Raw genomic sequence first — 27,512 nt, 5'->3', positions numbered from 1 at the left:
AAATAATATAAATTTATTTTCCATTCATTAGGATGATTTTTAAAAATATAAAATTTCAAATAATGTCATGTGTGCACCAATGGAAATACTTCCATTTTTCTCTGGGCATTTCGCCAAGAAATAACCATATATATGCTCAAGTGCAATGGCAATCTGCAGACCTTTTGACATTTGAAATGTTACTAGGTTAAATAATATGAAATTGCTGTTTTAGTAGGTCAAAAAAGGTTGAATGCGGTGTTTCATATAGTAAAAAAGTAAAGAGTACCCCTGTGAAGAAGGAGCTCAATTTTCCAGAGCTATTAAATGGAAGTAGCTAGATGAAACATTCAAGTATAAGGAAATTTTTGCACTTAAAGTTACTGATATTTCACCCAATAAATATAAACTGAGTCCTGTTTCACATCCTTTACTTTAATGTCAGTGATTATGGAAACATGTATTATTAAAAGAAGGGAAAGGAGTGAGCGAAATTCATAGTACAGAAAGCTAGGTAAATAGAAAACAATGAAAACTGCAGATTGTTACAAACTTTGTAATCATTTCTGTTTGACAGTGTTTATCTCTTTAAATGTTTATCTTCTTACCCATTTTTATTTCATTTTTATGTCTGTCATAAAGTTGGATATCACTCAATGCTTAGCTCTTTGGTGTCTGAACATGGAAAGCAGATTGCCCTGGCATTTTTATATACTGTAGGAAAAGAAAGTCATTTTCATTTATTGAGATTTATTATTTGAATATGTTTTCCAATATAGCAAAGCACACCTACAAAATTTAATGTACATGCATATGCAAGTACACTATTCTGGCATAGCATCAGGTAAAATTTTATACTTTCTTTTGGAGAAGATGCAGACTCAAATAGATGCACACACGTTTGCCCTCCCACCCTCCACACACTCCCTTAGTGATCAGTGATATGGGGAAAGGCATTATATTTTCTATAAAACCCTCCAAACATCCATTCATCACTTTTTAGGCTGGGAGTTGTTCTGGAATGGTAAGTGGTTGGGAAGATGGAATAATCTCTAATGGAGGAAGTTATTACCTTTGGGGAATGTTCGATGACTCAGGGAAGGAGAATGACTTTAGGGAATAGGCACACAGACCTATTATTATGGGTTTCACTAAGAAGTTAAGTTGTCTATTATTTTTGCTTTTTATGGTAAATATCATGATTTTGTTTTATCAATGAACTTTCCCTATGAGAAATTTTACATTAAGAAACACATCAGCTTCTCATTGCTCACTTTCATGAATTCTTATCAGCTTTTGTTCTATCACAATCGTCACATTCTTATGACCCAGTTGGCAATTTCATGCTGTACCTTGTAGTACATTGCATTTGGGGATGCATGTAAATGAGTAAACTGAGACCAACTCATAATTTAAAAAGCAATCTCACTCTGAGTCAACATGTGTACTGCATACCATTAAAAATGGGGAAAAAAAGGAAATGACTGTGGTTCAATAATTTATGAAAAATGTTACACTTTTATTGTTTATCTGTGCACTTTTTTTACACCTATCACTGTAGCACAAGGGTACTCAGATGAAAAATTGGATTCAAGCTCAAAAATGATGAGAAGGAATGTCTGTTTTCCATTTCTTTCCTAGCATTTGACCAATAAATATCACTATGAGTAAAAAGCTAGATATAAAAGAATACATCAATTAGCTAGCTAATTTATATGATGCTTTCTGTAGACAAAGAAACCTCGCAGATGTTTTGGGAGAATCAAAAACCTGACCTGAACTTCTTTCAAAATTACAGGGAAAGCAGGGTAGTAGGTGAGGATGGTAGAGATGAAACAAGATTGGACAATGAGTTTGTATCTTTTGAAGCTGGTTGATGGATACATGGGATTCCTCATTCTCATCACTCTACTTTTGCATTTTTACGTCTTTGTTTGAATTTTTCCATAATGTGTTTTTTTGAAATCCTAGGATTTAACTGTTTCCCAGCAGGAGTTTATACTCTAAATACGGAAACAAAAATGTTCATTGTGCATGTATACTACAGACTCTACAGTTCACAAATGTTTCCTATTTCCATAGAATCTTGATTTCCACATCTTTCTTGCACTAGCTCATAAAATTCTCCAAGTAAATATCCTCAATGTTTCTGGCCCTGCATCCTATACACTACCAGGGTGATTTGTCATGAGAAGACAAAAGTAATCGAAATAATAGACAAAGAAGCAAGAAAGACACCCTAAGCTATAGACTGAAGAGAACCAGAAAAATTAAAATTTGGATTCTGAGTTACTCAACCCATTTTTATCCTGTAGCAGCATAAAGTTTCCAAAGACTCCAATATTACAATAGTCACTAATTTGGAATCTCAATGTGTTTTATGAGCTTGTCTTTGTGATGTACCTAGAGAACCTAAAAATGAAATGAATGGCTCAAAATCATACAAGTGTGGTAGTGGAAGACTAGAATTGACCTGGTCACTGTTATGCCCATTACTGATTATTCTTCAACTGGAAGTGAATAGCATTACCAAGAAGTGCTTCCTAACTTCCATGATATATCCATAACATTCAGATATTAAGATTGAATATACTAACTTTCTGTCAGTTATAAAAGGAGAAAAAAGATATATTTAGATCCCTGTTCTTTGCTATTACTGGTAGAATCTATCAGAACAAAGCTTTAATCAAACTTTTTTCATTTTGTGTAACTGTAACAATGTTACTGTTTATCAAAAGGTTATCTATACCTAAATAACTTATGTTCCAAGGTCAAAAATTACTACATAAGTTACTCTAATAGAGATTATTGATAAAATTTTGTTGATAAAATAATCTCTATTGGAGGTATATATAAACATTTCTTTGAACTTGTTCTATTATCAAATATCACATTTCTGAATTTTGCAGTACTATACTTAGTAGGGCTTGTGTATTTTCTTCATTAACACTTTCTTTACTCTTGTTCCACATAAAATTGGCTAATTCTTCTTTTATACCATACTGTATACTGCAATTTTATTTATTACAGCACCTATACCATGAGTTGCCTTCTTTGTTTACATGTTTGTCTCCCTCTACTGGACTCCAAATTTGTTTGAGACCAGTAATCCTTTTCAGTGCTTAGCACAATGACAAGCTCTTTGTGGGTTTCAATAAATGTTTGTTGTAAATGGATTGGTGAACTGAGTAAATGTCTTCTGGTGGCTGATATTTTGAGTGAATTTGAGCTTATTTTATTATATAATCAGATGTCTTTGGCTTTTTCCTATCCTTTTTCTCCCATTTCCCATATTTTTTCCCTGGGGCTACATATAGAAGAGGAAAATATTTTACCCACTGATTTCCAATGTCACATCCTTTCATTGAACTAACCTCCAAATTCTTTACATTTCTCTATTTTTCCAATATTTAATATATTAATAGATCCAAAATCTATTATGATCAAGGAATCAAATGTTATTAAATGTGCACTGCCCTCTCAGGCCCTTATTATATTCATTCTTCCAAATCCAGCCTTATTTTTCTGCCCTATCCTTTGCCTCCATCCCCCCATTGCCTGCTAACCCCTTCTAGAAGAGTCATTTTGTACACAAAAAATCAAATAGCTTTTAGGGGTGTCTCATGGCTCAGCTGGTTGAGCATCCAACTCTTGATCTCAGCTCCGGTCATGATCTCATGGTTCATGGGTTTGAGCCCTGCATGGAGCTCTGTGTTACAGTGAGGAGCCTGCTTCGGATTCTCTCTCCCTGTCTCTCTCTGACCCTCCCCCATTTGTGTGTGCATGCACACACTCACATGCTCTCTCACAAATAAATAAATAAACTTAAAAAACAAAACAAAACAAATAACTTTGATAGCTCTTTCAAGACCCATAGTTCTGAGGTCCCAGGGTAGTAGAGAAATATTTCTGTGAAGGATGAATAAAACAGTCTGTCTATTTAAAAAATATTTATTTATTTATTTATTTATTTATTTATTTATTTATTTATTTATTTGAAGTTTATTTTTTGAGAGAGAGAGAGCATGCATATATGAGCCCTTGTGAGAAGTGGGGAGGTGGAGAGGGATAGAGAGAAAGGAGAGAGAGAATCCCAAGCAGGCTCAGCTCTGTTAGCAGGGAACCCTATCCCAGGAACCATAAAATCATGACCTGAGCCAAAATCAAGAGCCCGATGCTTAACAGACAGAGCCACCCGGGCGCCACAATAAAATAGTCTCTTAAAGAAGGTACAAAGTAGTGTCACACATAGTGACAGGCTTCGGATTTTGTTGAGGCTTCTATGTGACAAGCACACTGTCATTAAAATGTCAGTGGTTTTCCTCCTTTATTATTGAATGTTTTTCTACCCCCTTCTGGCTCTACCCCTTTCTGGAAACTTAGGAGAACAAGTGTTTTCTAGGATTAGGGATACTTGGGTAGATTTTCTTTCTAGTCTCCTTAGAATTATGGAAGATGCAGGAGTGTTAGATGGTGAATAATTTAGAGTTAAGGAACATGCCTCCCTAGAGGAGTCTCACACAGGTTCAGTCCAGGGTTGAGTTTGGGTAAAGATTCAGGGTGATTATTATTTTTTAGGCAAAGTTTGTCCATCCACAGTTATAGTAATCTTTCCTGTTTTTCACTAAGTAAGTAAAGTTTCCTTAAAGTCAGTTAGAACAGGTTGTTAATTCATACTAAAATCAGATCTGACCTGCTAGGAACATTTTTTTTTTCCAAAGGTTTTTATTATCGGGAATCTATTGATGCAGATAGGTCTGAATAAACTTATCAGTCAAGATTGCTTTTTATTTTGAGTATTTTTAGAATAAGGCTAAGTTTCTTAAAAACATGAATACATTAGCCAACAACATGAGATAAGTATGGGAAGACATTTTTAGCTCCATTTTAGAGATAGATTATCAATTCAGAGGTTTGCTTCTGATCCTATGGTTCTATGTGACCCCAGAAATAGATTCTGTGCCTGATGATTGAAGTCTGTCAGAACAAGACTTCTCTTGATTAAGGGGTGAATGCCAATTTGCTGAGTGAGTTGGTATTATTTAACATTTATCAAGAAAAAATAGAAATATTTGTGCTGAGGAGTTTAGCGTCTTAGATTTGTGTATCATTTAATTCATTGCCGATACAAAAATCATAAAGTGTATTGTTTTTATTTTGGGAAAGCAGATTTTGAATCTTTAAATCATGATAGAAAATTCTCCTGAGAAAACAGAATAAGAGTATTTAGGAATTTGTACACATTTATTTTTAAAATAATCATTTACCTAACTGGTTATGTCTTTTTTTTTTTTTTTTTTTTTTTTTTATTTATTTTTGGGACAGAGAGAGACAGAGCATGAAAGGGGGAGGGGCAGAGAGAGAGGGAGACACAGAATCGGAAACAGGCTCCAGGCTCTGAGCTGTCAGCACAGAGCTCGACTCGGGGCTCGAACTCACGGACCGCGAGATCGTGACCTGGCTGAAGTCGGAGGCTTAACCGACTGCGCCACCCAGGCGCCCCTGGTTATGTCTTGATAAAAGACTACCAGTGTTGATCTACTAAATGAAGCTAGATTTTAAAAATAGATTTGAATTGCGTGCCTTATATTTTGTCCTCGGAAGACAAACGGATGCTTTCCTGTCTACCTCTTAGAAAAGCATAAGGATTTACTTAATTGGACAAAAAATTTGCCTTCAAAATTGAAATGTAAACAGAGCAATAATTTATGATTATGGTATTCTGCCATGAGCCTTGTCGGATGGTTTTAGGTATGTGTTACATATTAACTTACTTTAAACTATTATTTTAATAGTACCATGGGCTTAAAAAAAAGGCTTTGAGAGATTGCCTTATTAGCCTTCCTTCCTACCTTGAAAACAAGTCCACTGATAGCATTTTCATAACCTCCCTGGGTAACATAGCTCATTGTATGGTCATCCTCATTGCAGGTATTTTATCCCCATATCAAATGTGGATTTTTTATGCTATAGTAATTCTATTAGTTTCACCATCTCCACTGAGATTGAGACATCTAGCTTATTTTCTCTGTGCATTAGTGTCTACCAATTCTTGAGAGGAGGTGTGGCATCCTTTGCTCTCAGTGGGAACAAATTGCACTATTGCCTCTGGAATGGCATGAACCAGCATGAATCTTAATATATTTTGTCATGCTCTGTTCATGTACTCAGTATATGAGTGAAGCAATGTATAAGTGATGTTTTTTTAAAAAAGCAACTGTAAAACCATTTATAAAGAATGGCCTATTGTATTTTAACACTTAATGTTCGCCTGTGGTTTCCTATGAGCTATAGAGTAAGAGTAGAGGAAAAGCTGACTTTTTGACCATTTTTCTTTGTTTTTTTTTTGGTCTATTGCATTGGGTCAAAGATTTAGGGAGAATGACGACATTGAGTCAAGTTTTAGGAAAAGAGGGTGAGTTTCAACGTATTCATTCTGACAGCTTCTTGTCCTGAAAGAATTCATCTTGTATAACTTTACAGAGTGTTCTTTTGTATTCCCCTGCCCTCCCCCACCAACCTGGGGTGTCTCTAGAGGTTAACACACTATTCTCAAAACTAAATAACACTCAGAGAGCCTCAAAGCACCAGAGACATTGGGCTGCTTGGGGTGGGGATTGGCCATCAATACATATCTAGACCAGGTCAATAGCAAACGAAGGCTGTTGTCTCATAACAGCTGTTCAGTGGCCTCTGTGAAATGAGGTGGTGGCTTCCCTCCAGTTTCTGGACAGCTGTATTCCTCACAGAAAGCACTGCCACAATTGGCATTAACTGGCTCTCTTGCTTACAGCCTCCTCAGGCAGCTCATTGAATCTTCTCCTCTTTTCTCCCTGCTTCTTTCTCCTCTCCACCCTCTTCATCTTCTTTCTCTTCATTTCTCCTTTCCCCTTCCTCTTGTCTTTTCCCTTTTCCTTTCCTTCTCTGTCTTACCGTAGGTGGCCTGGAAACAAAAGAGTAGCAGCCTTTTCTGAGGGAAGAATGCATTAACACCTCAGCCTGTGTTTTCTGCCAGGGCTTGTGAAGGGACCTAAGAGGAGCTGTTGGGATAGAATGCTCCTACCTCCCACAGCGTCTGCCTTCTCTGCCCCAGCCCTAAGTTGCTTTGCTCAAGGTGTGTCAGAGTTTACTCTGGGGTTGTGTATTTTATCCATTGAGGTGCTTTCATCACAAGGCAGGGAACACAGCTCTGTTTGTAGAATGGACGGGCCCACAGGGAATTTTGAATGACTCAGTAGTTGTGGTATAAACCCTTCATTATAACTCCCTCTTGGGCACAACCAGGAGTTACTAGAGACAGAGGGTTGCACAGTTTTTGGTTTCCTTCTCTGATAAGAAGGGGGTGGTGTGTATGGCAATCATATTCCCAAACCTCAAATAAACATACCTGTCCTGACTAGGCATTTTTTGATTTATAATCTATTTATCTGACAAGATTTTAATAAAGGAATAATCAAACTCCATTTTTAAACTATATTTAACAAATTGTTTGAATTTTAGAAGGAATAAAATTCTATAAAATAAGACTTCTTAAAAATCCACAGCATGAGTTATTAACTTGACAGAATTCTTTGGATGCTCTTTGGCTCATTCATAGAACAATAATGTGATAGCAGTGATAGCTTCTATCCCTGAAATTTCCAAGTCTGCTCTCAAGTTATTCAACTTCATGCTCTCAGTCTCAATTTGAGTCAAAAAGCAGACCAAAGGAACATTTACCACTCATATTCTTATTTTTTCCAACCAGAAGGAAGCAATGGTTGATATGATGCTCTCTTACTCTGGAAAGAAAAAACAATTAAACAATTTTACAGTGGTTCTACACTTACTAAAAAACCCAAAGCATTTTGCCCCAGGCTGCCTCTGTTTAGAATTTAAAGCCTGTGTACAACATTGTATGGAGAAATTGAACCAACATGCCACACATTGGTTTGCAATTAGCTCATTACAATGTTGATTGCTAAGAAAGCTTACATGGCCAAGAAGATATCCAAACCTTTGAAATGACCATATGAAATCCAAACCAGGAGCTTGAATTGGGGCAATATTAAACAGATGTGAAATCCCAGATATCCTTTGCAATTTAGAAGGTAAAATAATTTAGCACAACCACTTTTGGCAAGGGTTTCAATTTTCAGAGTATGACCAGGACCCACAAAACAGTTATGTAAGAAAAAAGTGAGGTTCAGTGTTGGGGAAAATATCCTAACATCAGCTTTGATTCTACGGCCTTCTGAATCCACTTTCCCTCATCTATATGATGGGGCATCTATATGATACTCTGTCACCATATGCATTATTTTTGTTACTTCATAGATATAAAATGACTTGAAAATTAAAGTGATGAATAACTATTAATAATTAGAACAAGCAAACCATGTGTAAAAAATATCTTTAGAGAAATGTAATTTCTAGAATGGACAGATTGTATAACAGGTAAATGAGTGGCTCTCAGTTTTGTGATTCATTTATTCATTCAAAAAATGATGGATGAAATCTTAAAAATGATACAATCAGATTGGCTATGTGTCTATTTGTTCTTCCATTGAAAAAAAACAAACAATCCTCACATACATCTGACTTTGGAAGGAAGGAAGGAAGAGAGAAAGACAAAAGGAAAGTAAAAAAAAAGTCATTCTGATTTATAATCATTTGTACTTTGGATGTGCCTTGAACTTTGCATTTAAAAAGAAAGTGTTTTTCTGATTTTCTACCAATCCCCCTCCTTGGCTTGCCATTTCTAATCATACCTTTCTCCTTGAAAGCAAATGACAAGTGAGGAAAAATTGGTGTATGGCTGCTAAAGCCTCTGCCTTAAATGAGCATTGCTTTCATTCAAACGGGTCAAAGTGAATGTCTGAGAAGGGGTGAGATTTTAAGGCTTGAGCAGTGAGTGGAAGTGTCATTTACTGACTCCACACCTTCTGTCATGGTGGAGTGGGACTTCATCTGGCACTTTAGCTTTCCCATCTACACTAGTCAAAATACCGTGTTATCACCTCCTTCTCTTTTTTTCCCCCCTTCAATAAAGATATTGAGAAGATTGAGAGAATGAATGGAGTAAATGTATATCATGTATATGAATAATATTCTTTTCCTAACAATGTACACTAGTCACAGGAAAACTGTTTTTCTATGTGGCTCATATTCATTCCTCTAAGCTCTGAAATCTTGCCTCAGAATTTAGTGCATGGAATGTAAATCCAAGATTCATAATGGGCTAAACCAATGAGAAAGATGAAGGTATCAGGTTTTTTTTAAGACAATAGGGAATGGCCAGGGTTGTGTCCATGGGGAGGGTCACATCCAAGGCCAGCCAGGTGTACAATTCTGGGACACCACAGTCATATCATATTGTATGTGAATGGTGCCCCCTAGTGTGGAGTAGTGCATACCCTGCCCATTGGTCCGTTCAGTTCACCCACCTTGAATTTACTCTGTTCCAGGAATGGTTCTAACTGGTGGAAGACAGCAGTAGAGAAAGCAGACAGGAATCCCTGGTCTCACGAAAATTAAAAGCATTCTCACTGTATTATTTTTTTAAAGGCAAAAAGCACCAGGCCAATCAAATAAAATGCATATATGTATAGAATTTGGCCCATTGGCCCACCAATTCATGACCCCTGCTTTAGGCTTTTAAATTATTTCTGTGACCTTGCAGGTTTTCACCACAGGGACAAAACATAGAAATGTACTGACCCACAGGTTTGCATCTTCTGCTTAGCTCATGCTTAGTGAGAGCAATATGTATATACAAAAGTCAGCTAATTAATTTTCAATTTAAATTCGATTTCCCCATCCCAGGATCTGTACTTACTACTTCTTCTCCCATGAAAACATAATTCCTAAGGTGATCTGTTAGGTAAGTGAGGAAGGAAAACTAGAATGAGGCAAGGGTCATGGCATTCTGCCAAAGCGCTGTCTGCCTAACTACCCATCGCTCCTGGAGACTAATGGCAGAGGTGAGCAATGTTCACTGTGGCTCTTGAACCAATTCAAAGCCCTCTCCTAACCACGTACAAATTTAATTTTTTTTTTTTTTTTTTTTTGCAAGGAAATAGGAAGAGTCCCTAAAGCTTCAGGTGTCTTAGGGATTATGTTAACAGAAGCAGGGAAGAGTAGAATTGAAAGAGCTCACATAAAGAATTTATTTTTCAGTCTTATGGCATCTTAATGCCATGTGACAAAAAGTTTTAATTTAATCTGCATATAGGCAAAATGGAACAAAAAAAAGGAGTTCTGATCACTTAACTACTTTTATGTCTGTGTGGAAGATTTTTCTTTCTTTTTCTTTTTTCTTTTTCTTTCTTTCTTTATTTCTTCTTTTTTTTTTTTTTTTGCATTGGAAATTTCAGTAAAATTGAAAACTTGTATTAATTTTCTGCAAGAAGCTTTAGAGAAATGCTGTGATGGTACTCAAAGAGTTTAAAAGTTTCCACCTCAGAACTTTGAATTTTCTTAAATAAGATCATGACTCAAAAATATTTAAAGGACCTAGGTCACAAACCTGACGAGAGAGTGTCAGAGTAGAAAGGTATAAAGACCAAATGTAAGCATATACATCTTCCAAGAACTAGAGCAAAGACCTTCCATGAGGAGTCTTCCTCTTGATCTACCTGCTTTCCAGAATCCTTTCCTTCCAAAACCCCTCATAAATGAACGATAACAATAATAATAATCAGAGGAGAGAGTGTTTCCCTATCAATCTGCACGTTACATTAAATTACTTTTTCCAAAATCTGGAAGTATTTCCTGAAAACTGGCAAAGGTATTAATTTTTTTTCTCTCTCTCCCTCTCTTTAAATCACAAAGCAAAATTCCACTGTCCCTCTACCCCCCCCCCCCCCCCTTCTAAAAAAAAAAAGTTGTCGAGTTTTGCTTTTCTATTCACTGCAGTTCTGGCCAAAGTAAAGCCCTCTTTCTCAATGACGTCAAGATCTTTACCAAGATTAGGCTTTCATTTCTCTATTGCAGCAATTAGCCAGGGAATGTATAAAAGGCTTCAGGGAGACTCACTGGGCTGCAGAGAGAGAGAGAGAGAGGCACTTTGCACCACAGACAGATAGCACGAAGGAAAAGCCAGAGCGAGTGAGGAAGAGAAGAGTCAGTCGCTCCTGGGGAAGGGAGAGAGACAGGCTGGGAGAAGGAGAACAGAAAGTGTGTGTCAAACGGAGTAAAGAAGGGGGAAAACTACCCTTCAAGCACATTTTTAAAACTCTGGCAACTCCAGAAAGAAACGGGCTACGTTTCTGAACATTAGAGACAATGAAAAGCTAAAGAAAATTTTGCAATCTCTGCCACAGTCTCATAGGTGCTTAGAAATGAAAGTAGAGCTGCCTGTCTGTCACCGACTCTGAGAGGGGTGACTGGATTAGGGACGGGGACGCCAGTTTGTGTGTGGGTTGTTTTTTGTTTTTTTGTGGGGTTTTTTTTGTTTTTTTTGTTTTGTTTTGTTTTTTTTTTTAACATCTTAAATCCTGAAAAAAAAAAAAAAAAAAAAAAAAAGGCAGCAGCTCCGAATTGAATGAATTGATGGGCACACTCCAACTGCTGGGCTGCAGAGACTGGACTTGGTCTTGCCATTTCTGCTTCTTTGAAAGAGGAGACAACTTGGGCTTCCTTTTAATTTAGTTTTTCTCCTTCTCCCCCCACCCCGGCCTTCCCCTTTATCTCCCCCACCCCCTCTATCACCACCCCCCCTTTTAAATAAGAGGGTGAAGGGGAACCAGAGCGCACAAGGGAACTGACTGGGAGGCAGAGAAGATGGGCATCCTCAGCGTAGACTTGCTGATCACACTGCAAATTCTGCCAGTTTTTTTCTCCAACTGCCTCTTCCTGGCACTCTATGACTCGGTCATTCTCCTCAAGCACGTGGTGCTGCTGCTGAGCCGCTCCAAGTCCACTCGCGGGGAGTGGAGGCGCATGCTGACCTCAGAGGGAATGCGCTGCATCTGGAAGAGCTTCCTCCTCGATGCCTACAAGCAGGTGAGCTGCCCCGGCAGGGGCTTCTCCCCCGGTGAGCAGGGGCAGGGGCTGGCGAGCGAGGGACCGCAGGCCCTGGGGAGCATCGGGTTGGGATCCTGGCGCACCATCTAGGCTCCTGGCGTTATGCTCAAGGGAGCCCCTACCTGTGCCTTCCACACCTGTCACACAGGTTAGATTTGGGGATGACAGGTATTAAGCTGTTATGACTCTGTGCCACCTAGTAAAGACGCTTTCTAATAAGGGCCATTAATGTCTTGCTGCAATTTTGGAAGAGAGGGTATTTGTGCCTGATGAGTAACTTTGGGAAAAGTCAGAAAATGTTGGGGGAGGGGAGGAGACCAATGCATTTAACCTGCTCTTGTAACAAACTTGGATTTTGATGTTTTGCTTGATGAGAGGCTGGGGTGCACTAGGAAAGACAGTTCAGTGCTGGGCACTGAAAAGCGAGGGAAAAAAGAAAATGCTCCTCAGAACCCTCAGAGTTAGCAAGCCTTAACAAAATGGTCACGGCGGGTAAGATTTGGCATAAAAGCCCCCTTGTTTCTGGTAGAGGTAAGAGTTAACGAAAGCAGCCCTGTGTGCAGCGTCCTCCTCTAGGTGGACGTTGTTTTACTTGAAGGATAGTTGACATACAATGTACAGGTGTACAACGTGGTGATTTGACAATTATGTACATTAGGAAATGTTCACCATGAAAACTATGGTTACCATCTGTCACCATACAAAGTTATTACAAACTTATTGACTATATTGTGCTATACTTTTCATCCCCATGGCTTATTTGATTTGAACCCTTTCGAAGTGGTTATATGGCAATGAGTCCTGGGTCACTAGATATCAATTTGCAATAGAAAGAGCTGTGAACTAGCTGTCAGAAATCCAGACTTTGTACGGGGAAACCACATTTGCCTTCTCAAAAGTAAAAAAGTTGTCCTAGAAAGAGCAGATAAGTCTATGGTTCATTACAGTCTCAAAACTGTCACAACACATGCCTTGAGCACCGGAGCAGTGGCCTCACTTAGCTGCGGAACACACATCCCAGGGCTGCTTCTCAAAACCAGACCTGGTGATCTGTGTTTCTAAGACTTGCCTTTTGGCTGCTTGGAGATGTTGGTAGGACATCCTCAACTCCGATCTCAAGGGCCAACGGGGGTCATTTTGGCACTGGTCCTTTGTCAGTTGGCACCTCTGCCTATGCCCACGTGACTCCTACTGATCTCTGGGCTTAAGAATGGACTCACTTGGCAAAAGTTGCTGTCAAAGTAGATGGTCCTGGTTTTCCCCAACTGTACTGGGGGACCTCATCCAAGATGGCAGGGAAGGGAATTTGAGAGGCATATGGAAGGCAATGAAGTGGTACATTGTAGACAAACAGCACCACAGAAGCAGGATGAAAACTCAGAATCAAAGAGGAGGAAGGGAAGACTCCCCCATAAATCAACCCTAGAAAAATAAATCTGTGCACGAGGAAAGGAAAAGGAGTAGCTTCTAGTCACAAAGAATCCAGAGTAGGTTTGTCCACTGAAAATTAAATATTCAAGAAGGAAATATTCATTGTGAATTCAGGAAGGTTTACTACAACACACGTCTTTCTTATTGAAAGCAACCTGCATCTGTCCTAAAGGCCAGAGAATAGTAAGAGCTCTTGTTAGTAAGTGAAAATTCTTTTTTGATGATATGAAACAATGCTTAAAGTTCTAATCATATAATCTCCATTATATCATGCATGTTGGGCAAAGGGGAGATGATGGAGGGAGATACTGAGATGACTATTTCACTCCCACAAATGTATCACTGAATGTGAATTTTTTATGTTTTGACATGGGAGTAAAGAATTTGGAAGAAGGTGGAGAACACACAAGTATGTCAGCGACATTATGAATTAGGAAGTTCCCTCATCTACATCTGTATTTTGTAGGTGTTAGGAAGACAAAATGGAGATGCCAATGGCTTGAACTCAGCATATTAAACTCTTACTTTTTTGAAAGATAATTGACATTTGCCTATAAAAGAAAAGTCACTTCTCAGGAGAATTTTATATATGAATATGTGCTTACATAGATATCTCACATAAAACATGGGGGCTGTGCTGTTACCCACAAATATTAAGTGACATTGTTTCTCCTATCAAGCAGCTTATTGAAATAAAGAGGGAAAAACAAATGTCTCTTCAATAAACTTGATTGTTTATTTTTTCACTGATAATATAGCATTGCATTATGTAGCAATATTTTGTTAATTGTATTCCAAGAAATTGACAAGGACAAGTGATTTTTCTTTTTTTTTTTTTTTTTTTTGCATATGGTTTATGTATTCTTCTCTTGTATTGTTTCTATTGATTTGATTAGTGACCAAGTTCATAGCTGATGTTATTATGTTTGCTTTTTATGATTTATATAATAGATACCATGAGAAGGAACAAACCAGGAACCCATATATCCAGAGACAAGACTGGACTGGGTGTACAATGAATAGAAACGTTGTGAACACAGCTTGCACTGAATTTAGGTCTCCTCTGTCTCCCAAGTATGACAAGGGTGGTGGTAGCTGTCGTGGCATTTGAGGGTCACTCAGAATCTCTAAAACAAGTTGAATGACTTCCCTGACTGCTGTTTTCATCTGTGATGCTGTCTTTGGGTGTGGCCATTTCCAGAGCCACACTGGAGGAAGTTTTTTTTTTTTTTTTTTTTTTTTTTAATTTTTTTTTTCAACGTTTTTTATTTATTTTTGGGACAGAGAGAGACAGAGCATGAACGGGGGAGGGGCAGAGAGAGAGGGAGACACAGAATCGGAAACAGGCTCCAGGCTCCGAGCCATCAGCCCAGAGCCTGACGCGGGGCTCGAACTCACGGACCGCGAGATCGTGACCTGGCTGAAGTCGGACGCTTAACCGACTGCGCCACCCAGGCGCCCCTGGAGGAAGTTTTGTGTGAGGTGGCACCATGGTATTTCACAATGCCGACTTACGTTATCTCAAGGCCGCCACCCTCAGAAGCAGAGATTTCTGGGAGGAGGGGTTTGCACACCTGCCATACACAAGGCATGTCATTTCTAATTCCCCTCATTGAAGGTCAGATATTTGGGGAGATAGTTAGAGAAAGTGCAGTAAAAGTGTTATCCCTGTATTTGGCTCCTGGAGGGGGTGACAAAGAAATTAAAATAGAACAAAATAAAAACAACCCTTCTTCATTAAAATGTTGAATGGAATTTAAAATTAATTCCAGAGTGGAACCTTTAAAGATAATTTGCTCTTGGTTATAGGGAGTTCCATGCATGGGTTTTGATGGAAAAAAAGTCTATGGAAACTTGTGACGGACAGAGGTGAATAACAGATGTTTGTTATTTAAGTTTTCCTAATCTGTGTCATTGCATCTAACACTGCATCCTTGTACTAGCACTCCAAGACTCGAAAATGCAACCAGTAAGCAAACTCCCCTGTCTGGGAACCGGGCTCCTACCTAAATGAAGTGTAAAAGTAAACACACAGTATAGATGTTGACAAGCATTTTAATTTCTATGCAGTTAATATCGCGGTAACACAGAAAACATATTCATTTGAACATATAATTTTGGTTTTGAAAGGGTCTCTAACCTCCTCCTCTTCATTCACCTCCAGCCTTTTGACACTAGTTTCTACAATGGAAAATAGCTCTCTTAAGAGAGAAACATTCTCAAAAGAACACAAAGGAAGCCCCAGCCAGAGTTTATCCATCACTTGGATAAAACACTAGGAAATGATACAGCTTAGAGCTGCATTTTCAAGGCATGCACCAAAAACAGAAGGACCAGAGAGGAGTTGAACTTGGAGGAAAGAGTCAGTAGCTCATTCTTCAACTCTGGTTTATTTGGCCAGTTGGAATGTACCTGGGTAAATTACTGTTTAATCATTGTTTGGCCATGTTTGTAAGGACACTGATGTAGCCTGGTCATTATGTCAAAGAATTTGAAATTTCTTGATGGTTAATAAAGCCATCCTAGGGCTTTTGTGTAGCAAGAAGGATGTGTAAATATTGTTCTGCCACACACCCAACCCCCATTTTTATCATTTGCCTTACTTCCTATCATGAGATGAGGTGATATTTTGTACAGAGGCCTTTCTAAGGCTGTGGAAAAGAGGAAAAAAAAAAAACAAGGTTAGTAGTATATGCTCTATTTCCAGCTTCTGCTTGATGAATGGTTCTTTTTTCCCCTTGCCCTGCATTTCAGAGTCCACATGCTAACGCGGTATTATCCTTTTCCCTATGCACTGAACATTGTCAGTAAAAGGAATCCTATCATCAAAGGAATCAAATTTATAGGCCATATATTTACCCTCTTGTTCATATTTATAAATATGGCTATCACAACATTTGCATTCTGCCTGGAGAGGTCATGTGTTATAAAAATGAAGCCCTTTATTTACTCCCTTGTTGGTGTTGTGTTGATGTTGATTACACAAACATAGGAAAGGACAACTGTAATAGAGCAGATGAGAGAGATAAAGTCAGTGATGACGATATTACATTTTACGTATGTCCTTTCTGATCCTTGGAAAATAAAGGGACCCTTTGGGAACATCGGAACTTCAAGACCAATTAGTGGAAATGATGCTTCTTGTGTTTGGGCATTAAATACTGGGCAGGGTTCTCTTTAGAGCAGCTAATGCTGGCAGGGAAAGAGGTACCGACCTAATTACTCTTCCGCAAGAGTAAAAAATGCCTTTTGAATGCCTCTTTGGCAAATATGTCTCATTAAGGACAAAAACCAAACACAAACCCTCTAAGAAGGAGAAATTAAGATGATAGGTAACTTGTGGCCAGGAGACTTTCTGTGCCACTGTGGGAAATTAAAACAAAGTTTGAGAGTACCAGGGGATAACTTGTTTTTGTTGAGCTTCTTTCCTGCAGCCTAAATGTTATTATGGGACCAACTTTATTTTCTTCATCATTTTGGCTCTTTGTCAAGGAATGCTTTGCTCCTGGGGAAAGCAAAGAATCTTCCATCATTGAAGACAATGGTGATTCTCCCATTCCATCTCAGCAGGGCATATAACTGAGCAAACCAAGAAATTCTCCACTTGAAACTCTGTTCATAATAGGAATTTAATTTTCATGGAGATCAAATGGGAAGATGAGAAATGATATTGGTCTCAAATGGCAATTGAGAAAGGACAGTAATGTCCTTTTAAAAGATTTATTTTTGTTTGTTTGTTTGTTTAAAGTGAACTTCCATTTTTTTTAATTTCTGAAGTTTTTTTTTCTTTATTGTTGCTAAAGTGTCATCAGCAGGTTTTAGCAAAGATGGACAGATTTTATGATTAGTATATGATGTTTATAAAAGTAGACTACTGGTCTACTCACACTGAGACTTACAAATAATGGGTGTGGGGTTTTTTCTTTCCATGTAGTTTTATTAATATCATTAGTATTACCTATGCATTTTCTCTAACCTAGTCATCTTCATGAACACGCTGTTTATGACATTCCAATCTGCAGTAGGGTCCCATGGCTGCAGAGCAAAATAAAAAGAATTGGCTACTTTGATTTCATACATTGGGAGCCAAGATAATCAAGAGCAGATCAACAGTATTTGGTGTTGATTATGGCAGAACTCTACAATAGGGCTCCAGGATTCACATTTCTGAATTATCTGACTCAGTGAACATATCCATCACCCAAACATAATTATGTTCATTGCAGGTCTAGGTTATTATTAAGTGTAAAATTCTTCACTGACCCCTAGGATTATAATAGCTATCGTTCATTTACTAATTCATTCAACAAAATTTGCAGCTTAATAAAATGCCAGTGCTGCCCTCGGCACTACACACACACACACACACACACACACACAAAAGCATTATGTATTTGGTAACTTTTCTAATTTTTAATTTGAGAGTGAAGGTATTGTACTTGTTTGAAATTTTCTAAGTCTGTACTTTGAAAAGAATTACGTGGCTGAACTATAGACATTGTCACTAAGAGGAAGGAGAAGGTGCTTTAATTTTCTAAGAAAATTAACTACAGGTAATATGAGAGCCACCTGTGACAGAAGCATCAGATGAGATTATTCAGTTGAATAATCAGGAATAATGCAAAATCAGCAGTTCTGCTTGGGTGAGAGTCAGGGGCATCAGAGGTCTTTAACATGATTCCAAAAAGCAGATGGTTGTTTCCACCTACCAAGAACCTACAAGTCTGTAGTCTAGAGATGACTTTTCTTCTGTGAATGGGTTGTTGACTTCACAAGAAGTCACTACAGCATTTAATGGATTTAGAGTGAATGCATTCAGATCTTTATATCACAGTATGTTGAGGAACACAACACAGTATCATTGAAAGCAGCCCTTCTAGAGCTGTTACTGATAGTTTAAGTGGGAAAAATCTAATGAGAAGGTAGGTTAAAAGATATATAATACCTATAAAGTGTGTATCTTTAAATTTTAAGAATATTTTCATACCTCAGAGATGTGTGAGGTGTTATTTTACCTCATATAAAATAACCCAGCTGAAAGTGGTTTATAAGATTTCTCCATCTAGGGTAACTTGCAAATTAACCAAGAAAATTAATATAAACAAAGTAACTTTCTCCCTGATAGTAACTAAAAACAAATGTACTTATTTAAATCATACCAACAGCTTCCTTTTCTAAGAAAGAAGATTGTTATCTTAAGATTTTTAGGAAACTAATAGTATTGTTTCAAATCCGCATTGCTAGGATTTTTCAGAAGGGAGAGAAAGAACTTCTTTCCTTCTTTCTCTACAGTTAGAATGAGTTATGCATCACATTAGATAGAAGCTTCTGAATGAAAGCCCTTGAGTATTTTACATCAGTTTGGATTGTTGAGTCTTTAACAGTTTACTTCTAAGTGACTTCAATTACTAACAGTGTTATATGTGGCTGTATTTATATGAGGGAAATAAGTCGATCCAGTTGGGAGTGTTTTGTAATATTAAGTATAGCGTATAAAAATCAACCAGGCTGTCGTAAGTTGTCCGTAATGTTACTGGCTTTGATTAAACCATACTAGGGGAAGATCCGATTGTGCTAATTCAAACTGAAGTAATTGGTTCTTTTATGTTGCAAGCTTTTTATTATCAATTTACAGATCCAAAGGCCAGCAAACTTTCCTTCATTCTGTGTTCAGCTATTTAAACCACTTGCAAAGGGGCATGTGGAACAATTTTCTTCTATACCTTCTTTTATACCTGCCTGAGTATTTTAAAATTCAGAGGAGCTTGTTAATAGAATGTATGATAGAAAAGTAAATGGTTTGTGATTTCCTAGAAAAAACAGGAAAACAAAACAAAAACCCATGAAAAATGAGGAATTAAAATAATTCTGTGTTTTTATTTCATTTGTTTAATGGAAATGAACTCATTTCCATTACTTTTGGGTTATGGGAACCCAAAAGTAAGTGGTAGCTTAAGAAACCTCTAGGAAGGACATCATCCTGAGAAGAGATCAAATTACTTCTGAGGATAATCTTTTTTTTTTTTTTTAAACATAGAGTTTCCCAGAAAGATGATATGCTGTTTCACATGTTTGGGTGGCATTTAATAATGGAACCTATACTCACACAATGATTTATAGTATACAAGAGCTCATTTTCTTATGTTGTAGCCCTTATAACTGTCTGAGGAAGACAGGCATTATTATCAGCATTTTACAGATGGAAAAACTGAAGCACTGACGAGGTGAAGTGGGAGTAGCCCTTCTAGTAAATGGTGGACCTCAGATTTCTAGCTCTGGCCAAGAATTGAGCCCATTGGTACCATTGTCCATTGGTGGAGATTAAGTAAATTAGCATCATGCAAGAATACAAAGGTCTTTCCTGAGTATTTTAGAATTCATAAGTGGGAATACAAAAAAGAGGTACCTAATCCCCACAGCTCTGACAATTTCACTTAAAGTAGACCATTCACTTTTAACTTTTAAAATGAAGTCAATTAATCATTTGTTGTATCATGTGTGCTAAGCATTGACAGCAGAGTAAGCTAGTAAAGAATACCAGCCTCAACATAATTATGAAAAGAGTGGTGCCTTCAATGGTTCTTTGAATGTGGTGGCTTCAATGATGAAAATAATTACCTTCAATGACTATACAGAATGAAAAAGACTTTTACTCTTTAGGGCCATTCTTTACATTACCAGCCATGATGCTTCTTTACTCAAATCAATATATATTTATCATATCCTATGAAGGAAATCCCACATTGTATTAGAGCCGGTTGTTTTTGTATAGAGTGAATTGGAGTAACAATGCATTTCATATGGTATTCTCTCCCCTTTTCTTTTTTTCACCATCAGGTGAAATTGGGTGAAGATGCCCCCAATTCCAGTGTGGTACATGTCTCTAATTCTGAAGGAGGTGACAACAGTAGAAATGGTGCCCAGGTGAAGATAGTTGATGGAGGCGAGTGCCACCTTCTTGACTTTGCCAGCCCTGAGCGTCCACTGGTGGTCAATTTTGGCTCAGCCACTTGACCTCCTTTTACTAGCCAGCTGCCAGCCTTCAGCAAACTGGTGGAAGAGTTCTCATCAGTGGCTGACTTCCTGTTGGTCTACATTGATGAGGCTCATCCTTCAGATGGTTGGGCAGTGCCTGGTGATTCTTCTTTGTCTTTTGAAGTGAAGAAGCACCGGAACCAAGAAGACCGATGTGCAGCAGCCCACCAGCTTCTGGAGCATTTCTCCTTGCCGCCCCAGTGCCGAGTTGTGGCTGACCGCATGGACAATAATGCCAATGTAGCTTATGGTGTAGCCTTTGAACGTGTGTGTATTGTGCAGAGACAGAAAATTGCTTATCTAGGAGGAAAGGGGCCCTTCTACTACAACCTTCAAGAAGTCCGGCGTTGGCTGGAGAAGAATTTCAGCAAAAGATGAAATCTAGATTAGCTGGTTGAAGGTATGATTGTAAAAGAGTTTGTTTTTTTTTAATTATGTAAAGAAAAGGAAACTAAGAACTGAATCCACTATTTCAACTGAGTCTCATTGTCTCCCTGAAAGACAGGAATTTACGTGTCAGAAGAACATAAGCTTCTAACATCTCCATACTTCTTTTACCACTCAAATGGCATTTGGCTAAATAGTAGCCCCATCACATCTCTTCCTAGTGAAAAGCCCTGAGTAAAAAGATCCCAAGATGTAGAAGAAGAAACCCTGTTTCACATGTGTTCATCTGCCTTGGGAAAGAAGTAATACAGCTGATGGAAGCTTTGGGACCTGAAGAACAGACTTACCTGAATAACTACTACGTTAGGGAACTATTGTCCTTGTTAGTACAAGGGGTATTGCCTAGGCTTTATTCAGCATGGATAGAGCCCAACTGGAAAATTCCCAAATATTTACTTATGATGAATCCTTGAGTCCAGTCCTTGTGCTTGGGACTTCTTGTTTAACAATGTTCAAGTAGTTTCTGCTGTTTTAGTTTCTAGCCATCTGGTGCTCTCTGCCAGTCTAAATATCCCAGAACTCACAGATGTATTGGTAGATACCAAGAATGATCCCTGGAGGGTTAGATTATCTGAAATCTGAGGGTTACTTTTTAGGCAGGTGGGAAAGTACTAGAAGAAAATCAAATTGACAAGCTAGGAAAGGATGCAGAAAGATGAGGAGGCTTCACAGAGTTTAACTTTGAAGCTGTGGAGAGTGGGACTAATTTGTTAGCCACCGAAACATTGAAACATAAAACATACATGGGCCAGAAAAAGAAGCAGCTCAACTATAATTAGCATTGAGAATATACATATGAAATCAATATATTTATCATATACTCCTGAACTAAGGGAGAAAGGGGGATTGAAAGAGGGAAAAAAAACCACACTTCATTATTTGTAATTATGACAATTTTTTGGTAGAAATAATTACTTTTTGAAACATGTTTGTGGTATGTATATTTTCAGTTGATTAATTATGACCTGTGATACTGATTAATTGCAAAACCAATAGGTCCAGTGGTACTGGTCTGTCCCTCTCCATTCCTACAATTATGATGTGGCCCCACTCATTCTTGGTCTTAGCCTTCATAATGGTGTTCTCTGAATGCTGAGCTGGACTCAGCTCTTTCTTTATTTATATATAAATAAAATATATTCTTAGCTGCTGTGGGAGGTAGGTGCCCTGGCCATTCCGCTGTGGCACTGTTCTCCCAAAGTAGGTGAACTATAATGAATAATACGTGTGAAAAAACAAGATTTCTTCAGCTGCAAAATAGAGGAAGGCAAAGTTAGTTTGAGAAAATTCTCATTAGTAATTTTGGAGGTTTTGATATAAGGCAACCCTCAGTGGCATGGAATTTGGTGAAATGGAATTTCCATTTCCATTTGAATTTGGACTGGGGTCTTCCTTTGTTCCAATTAGCTGAGGTCTGGTAATCTAAGGCCTCAATTGTACATTATTATAATGATATGTGTATGTATATATATACATATACATATATATATATATATACACACACATATACACACACACACGTGTGTGTATATATATACACACACACCATATTTCTCTTTAAAATAAAGATACTATAGTTTTACCTTTAATGTAAGTAATAGCTAAATATCATAACCCCCAAAGAATAGACCAACTAATTTTATATCATAAATTTTTACTGTAAATTTGAGGATGCTGTCAAATCACAGTATATGATTGTATTGAATGTACAAAGGTTCTTATGACCATTCCATTAATAATTGAATCATAAAATAAAAGTAATAGAAAAAAATCTCAAGTTGAAAATATCTTCTGAAACTAGTTGCCTCTGAAATGAGAAAAAGGTGGGAACTGAGTGTGTAAGAACCAAAAGTACATTAAAAACAAAAAAAGCTGAAGCGATATATCAGTCCTATCACTAGTTTATTGTTTAGATACTAATACATTATTTTAACTGATGATTGTGTTTTACAGCAACATTTAAGCTTTCCAGTGTCTTAAAGTCTATAAAACACACCCACAAAGAAACAAAGCAAATTTTGAAAATGTGGCATCATCTAATAGATTTCTGGAAAATCACATGGAGAATAGATTATTTCAGACTTCTCAATTGTTAAACTCTATATTCCAGAATGATCAGTGGGCCCCATTGTATTTTATCTTTAAAATGGTGTTAAGATTATGTGGTCCCCTAGAAAAGTAAAATGAAAACTTGGTTGCAGCACACTCACTCTGTTGTCCTTAAACTTCCCCTTTGTTCTACATGTACAATAATGGAACAGGATGTTAGAGAAGCTGGTGGGGGGATGAGATTTGGCTAAGGCAGTGCTAGTTGTCTGGGTAAAAGGATGATGGAAAAAGCACCCAGTCGTGATATATTTTTAAGGAAAGAGAAGGTTGTGTGTGTGCAATTCCTCTCCACGAGGATACTCCAATGGAGAAATGAAGCAGTGGAAGTAAATACACAAAGGCATAGGCTGAATATCAGGGAAAAAGATATGTTCAATAGAACATAGAAGACTTTCTGGAAGAAAGGCAGTTAGGGGCCAATGAAGAAAGTGAATTGACAAAGCTCAGGAATCCTACAGTATGTAGAATGGCTTGGTGTTACCAGAGTTATGTAACCTATTTATCTCAACATGATTTTTTATGATTTCCTATGATGTATCTTTAGGAACATAACAAGAACTCATTATTTGAGGTAGAGGAGAATCAGTGCTTAGCTGGTATGCTCAGAGAAAGTATTAGATTGTCAATACCCACCCCACCTATCTTCTCTTTTATAAAGTATGTTCCTTTGAACAATTGTTATTCATATATATATATATATATAAACAAACTTTGAGTTCTTCTTAGTACCTAAACATTCCCCCCCCCACCCATAGGCTATGTTTACATGGAGCTATCAGTTTAGCCTTTTAAACTGAATTAGCATATCTATTATTGAAATAGTTTCCAAGCAATTTTAGATATTATCATAGCATCTGGATTTACTCAAACATTTAGTGTTTGAAAGACTTATGTCTTGGAACTATTCAAACTTACTTTATTTTATTGCTTAGAGAAAATAGTGGAATCCACATGACTTTCTTGAATGGGCGTGAATGAGACACCGGCACAATGATGTTGAAATGTTTGATATAGATATTAAAATGTAACTGACCTCCTTAGAGGCAGACTAGTAACTGCTCTTTGTATAGCTAAAGTGAAGCCATTTAACTTATATGACTTTTTATATTCATGTTTTGGATCTTTGGTACTATGTCTTCACCTTGTTTATAGAATTTACCCTTGATTTTTGGTAATACCAAGTTCTAAATGGTCTATTTATTTAAATTTTCTTGCCATTAAGCAGAAAATGCCTATTCTATAACCAAGGAAAGAAGAAAATCCTGCTGTCTTTGATTTTGCCTGGAGTGTATTTCACTATTTGGGCTCTTGAATAAAAAAATATGAAATATGTTAATATGTTGAGGTCATGTGTGGGTACTGCCTTGCTGCATAAAATACCAGAGGGGCATATTAAAGACAATATCTATGCCTTTGGGAGAATTCCCAGCTGGACACAGGTGTTCTTAGCATGTCCTGTGGGTTATGTTCACAGCAAAAGGAATGCACTGATGTACAGGACTTCCCATTCTGTAAATCTGACTGATGGTTTGGAAAATAAGCTTAATTAGAATCATATGGCCCCTGCAAAGGGGGAAATGTAGATACCAATTACTGTCCCATTGAAGGGTTCATGAAAACCTCCCCAGAATTTAGAGCTTTTCAGAACATGTCCAATGTCATGTCTCTCAGCAGTGGAGAATTCTAATTCCAGGAACTTAAAACGATATTGCCAAAAATCAGATCAAAAAAAATTTTAGTTATATTCCAACTTTCTCCCTACTTTCTCCTTTATCTTAAAAATAGAATTCAAACTTAGTCTTCATATGTACATCCAGAATGGGGTATAAGTATCTATTTCTGCCTTGGTGATTTGCAATCTCTTGGTAGTATCTTGAGGTCCTCTGTGAAAGAAGGTAGTGGGGCCTGGGAAAGCCAGGAAGTTGCTAACCTGGAAGAACGAGGTCCTGTGAATTTGGTCTATTGATTTGGGAAGGTTTGAAAAGATAATTCTCACCATTGGAAGAGGGCTGCTAGGTATCAGTGAATGACTTTAGGAAGAGCCAAACATTGGGCCACTTCTTAATGCCTTATGTTCTGGATAGCACCAGAAGCAAGGTCTCCGACTTAAGAGACCCAGCTCTGTTCTAAGGTGAGTCTGATACAATAGAAAGCAAACATGTACAGATATCAAAAAAAAAAAAAAAATTGCTCATGCAAGTCAGGGCTTGCTGCCCATCTTGGGCAGCGGTATCAGAGCTCTAGGGAGTTTATTTAATATTTACTGGGGAGATCTCAAGGACCGAGGAGATGTTAAATGAAGTCACTATTTGGGCTCCCCCCTCTCCCCAAAAGCAAACAGGTAAACACATAAATGAAAGAAGCCCACAGAAGGGGGTGGGAAATAAATTAAAAAATCTCTCAAGCCTTCTCCAGACTATGTCACTGGCCCGTGTACTTTTTATGTGTGTTAGGATGAGAGAGTGTGAAGACATAAGTATCCAGTACTTTATAACCAAAGCAATTGAAAGGAATTGGGTAGGGAATGTTGGCCAGTTCTATTTTCTTTTGCATCACATTATCACCAGACTATATCACTAGCCCAAGCAGTCGGGCACCTGGAGAGGGAGATAGGGATGTGCAGAGGTGACCAGTGTGCAAATGATAACTACTGATGAAAGAGTCATTGACTCAGTTAGTGGTTGGATGTAGTCACATTAGTTTTCCTCTGCCCGTCTTTGTCTCCCTGGCAAGGAGAATATTTGGGGCATGATGCTATGGGCACTGGGTAAATGTGGTAAGAATGCATGTGTGTATTTCTCTGCTTCTCAGTTGCAGAAACAGAAATGCTTTGGAGATTATCAGTAGAAAGAGTGTTATTATATTGGTGCTGAGTGGTACGTGTGCTTTTAAAATTTGTTCTTGTATTTTAATAAATTTTGAATAAAAGAATAAAGTTACTCTTTGGTTCTGTTTGTTTATTTTTAAATTACTCTCTAGACCTTGCTCCTGGCTGGAACACATTCATGGTTGACAAGGGAAAGAGAATCCATCATTCTAATATTTATTCCTTGGTATTTGTGGGTAAAGACTCCGGCAATGCCAGGTTATTTTAATCTCATGCTGTGTGCCAGAGTCTTCAAGGAAATTAAGACAAGTTAGAAGAAAATCTTCAGATACTTTCCATATTTGTGAACAAGTCACACACAATTCATGGGAAGGGCCTTATTGAGATCATGGAGCAAACTTTTACTTTGTTAAATTTATGCCCCGGGTTTTTTAAGTGCTATAAATAAACTTTCCATTAATATATATATATATATATATATATATATATATATATATACACATTATATATAATATGCTTGGCAGTGTAATAATGTGTAATGAAAAAAATTTGAACACACTTCTATCAACTACTTTGCATTATGAGAAAGTATAAAGGATATGAATGTTTTATGGAGGCAGTGGTCTGTTAATGACAAGAGATGTATTTGCAACATGGTTAAATATGTACACTTTAATCCTGGAAACAGGTGACTCAACCAATGTATTAATGTATCTTGAGACTCTGAACTTACTCATGGTTTCCTACTCAAAGTAATTTCATTAATATTTGTAGTATCTCATACTGTTCCAGAATTTTAATGGAAATTTGAAGAATCATGACTGACAACTATTGACTGAGATTCTAGTTAGGGGTATACCCTGTGCTGGGTGCAATAGGATGTGTAAAAGCCATGAAACAAAATTCATGAAGATGTGACTCCCTTTAGGAGCCTATCATGGATTTGTCAAGGCTCTGCAAGTGACAAATGCAAATTAGTCTTCAAAAAAAGAAAAAAAAAGAATTTATTGGCCAATATAATGAAACCCTAGAAATGATTGGGATGAAACTTACCTCAGGGACAGTTTGATGGGTCCAAGGACTTAGAAACCTTCAGTGCTTGTTTACTAAGTCTTTTGTCTCTGTTCTTTTGGGGTGTCAGGTTTTCCTCAGATCAGCTTCTTATCTTGCGTGATCTCGTTGGGGGAAGCTCCTCACATTCTTTTTTAAATTTCATTGAGATATAATTGACATACAACATATTAGTTTCAGATGTACAATGTAACAATTTGATATTTCTCTATATTGTGAAATGATTACCACAGTGAGTTAGTTAACACTCGTTACCATACATAGCGTTAAAGAACTTCAAACTAAAATGGAATTGGAAGATAGAAAATGGGAAAATTCAGGCATATACCCTTAGAAAAACAAAACTTAAGGAATGGGAGATGATTTCCCATAAATGTCTAATTTATGGAAAACTGATAATATTGGAATTTTCTTAAATGATAGGCAGTTGGTCAGGGGTTGCCTCAAAGCAATGTTGGGAAGTTTCGATTATGGTTTCCAGAAGCAGGAATAAGAAATGATCCAGGTCAGGTTGGTCTCACAAGATAAGCTGAATTGAGATTTGTTTGTGTGACTGGACTGGTTTTGTCTGGTTAGGGAATTTTGAAACTTGGTCATTTGTTTTTGA

General features: G+C 37.5%; 1 protein-coding gene across 1 annotated transcript; it reads left to right on the top strand.

The window, feature by feature from the left end:
• Positions 1–11,434: 11,434 nt before the first annotated feature.
• On the top strand, positions 11,435–25,946 carry DIO2 (iodothyronine deiodinase 2). Its single transcript, XM_060620440.3, is given in 3 exon segments — positions 11,435–11,964; positions 20,254–20,824; positions 20,827–25,946. Coding segments are annotated over 3 exon segments (816 nt in total). The 5' UTR covers positions 11,435–11,742; the 3' UTR covers positions 20,850–25,946.
• The last annotated feature ends 1,566 nt before the right edge of the window (positions 25,947–27,512 follow it).

The sequence above is a fragment of the Panthera onca genome, chromosome B3 (assembly GCF_046562875.1).
Source record: "Panthera onca isolate mPanOnc1 chromosome B3, mPanOnc1 haplotype 2, whole genome shotgun sequence".
In the NCBI taxonomy this organism is placed as follows: Eukaryota; Metazoa; Chordata; class Mammalia; order Carnivora; family Felidae; genus Panthera; species Panthera onca.
The sequence above is the reverse complement of the archived record's forward strand: the minus strand, read 5'-3'. Positions and strand labels throughout refer to the sequence as shown.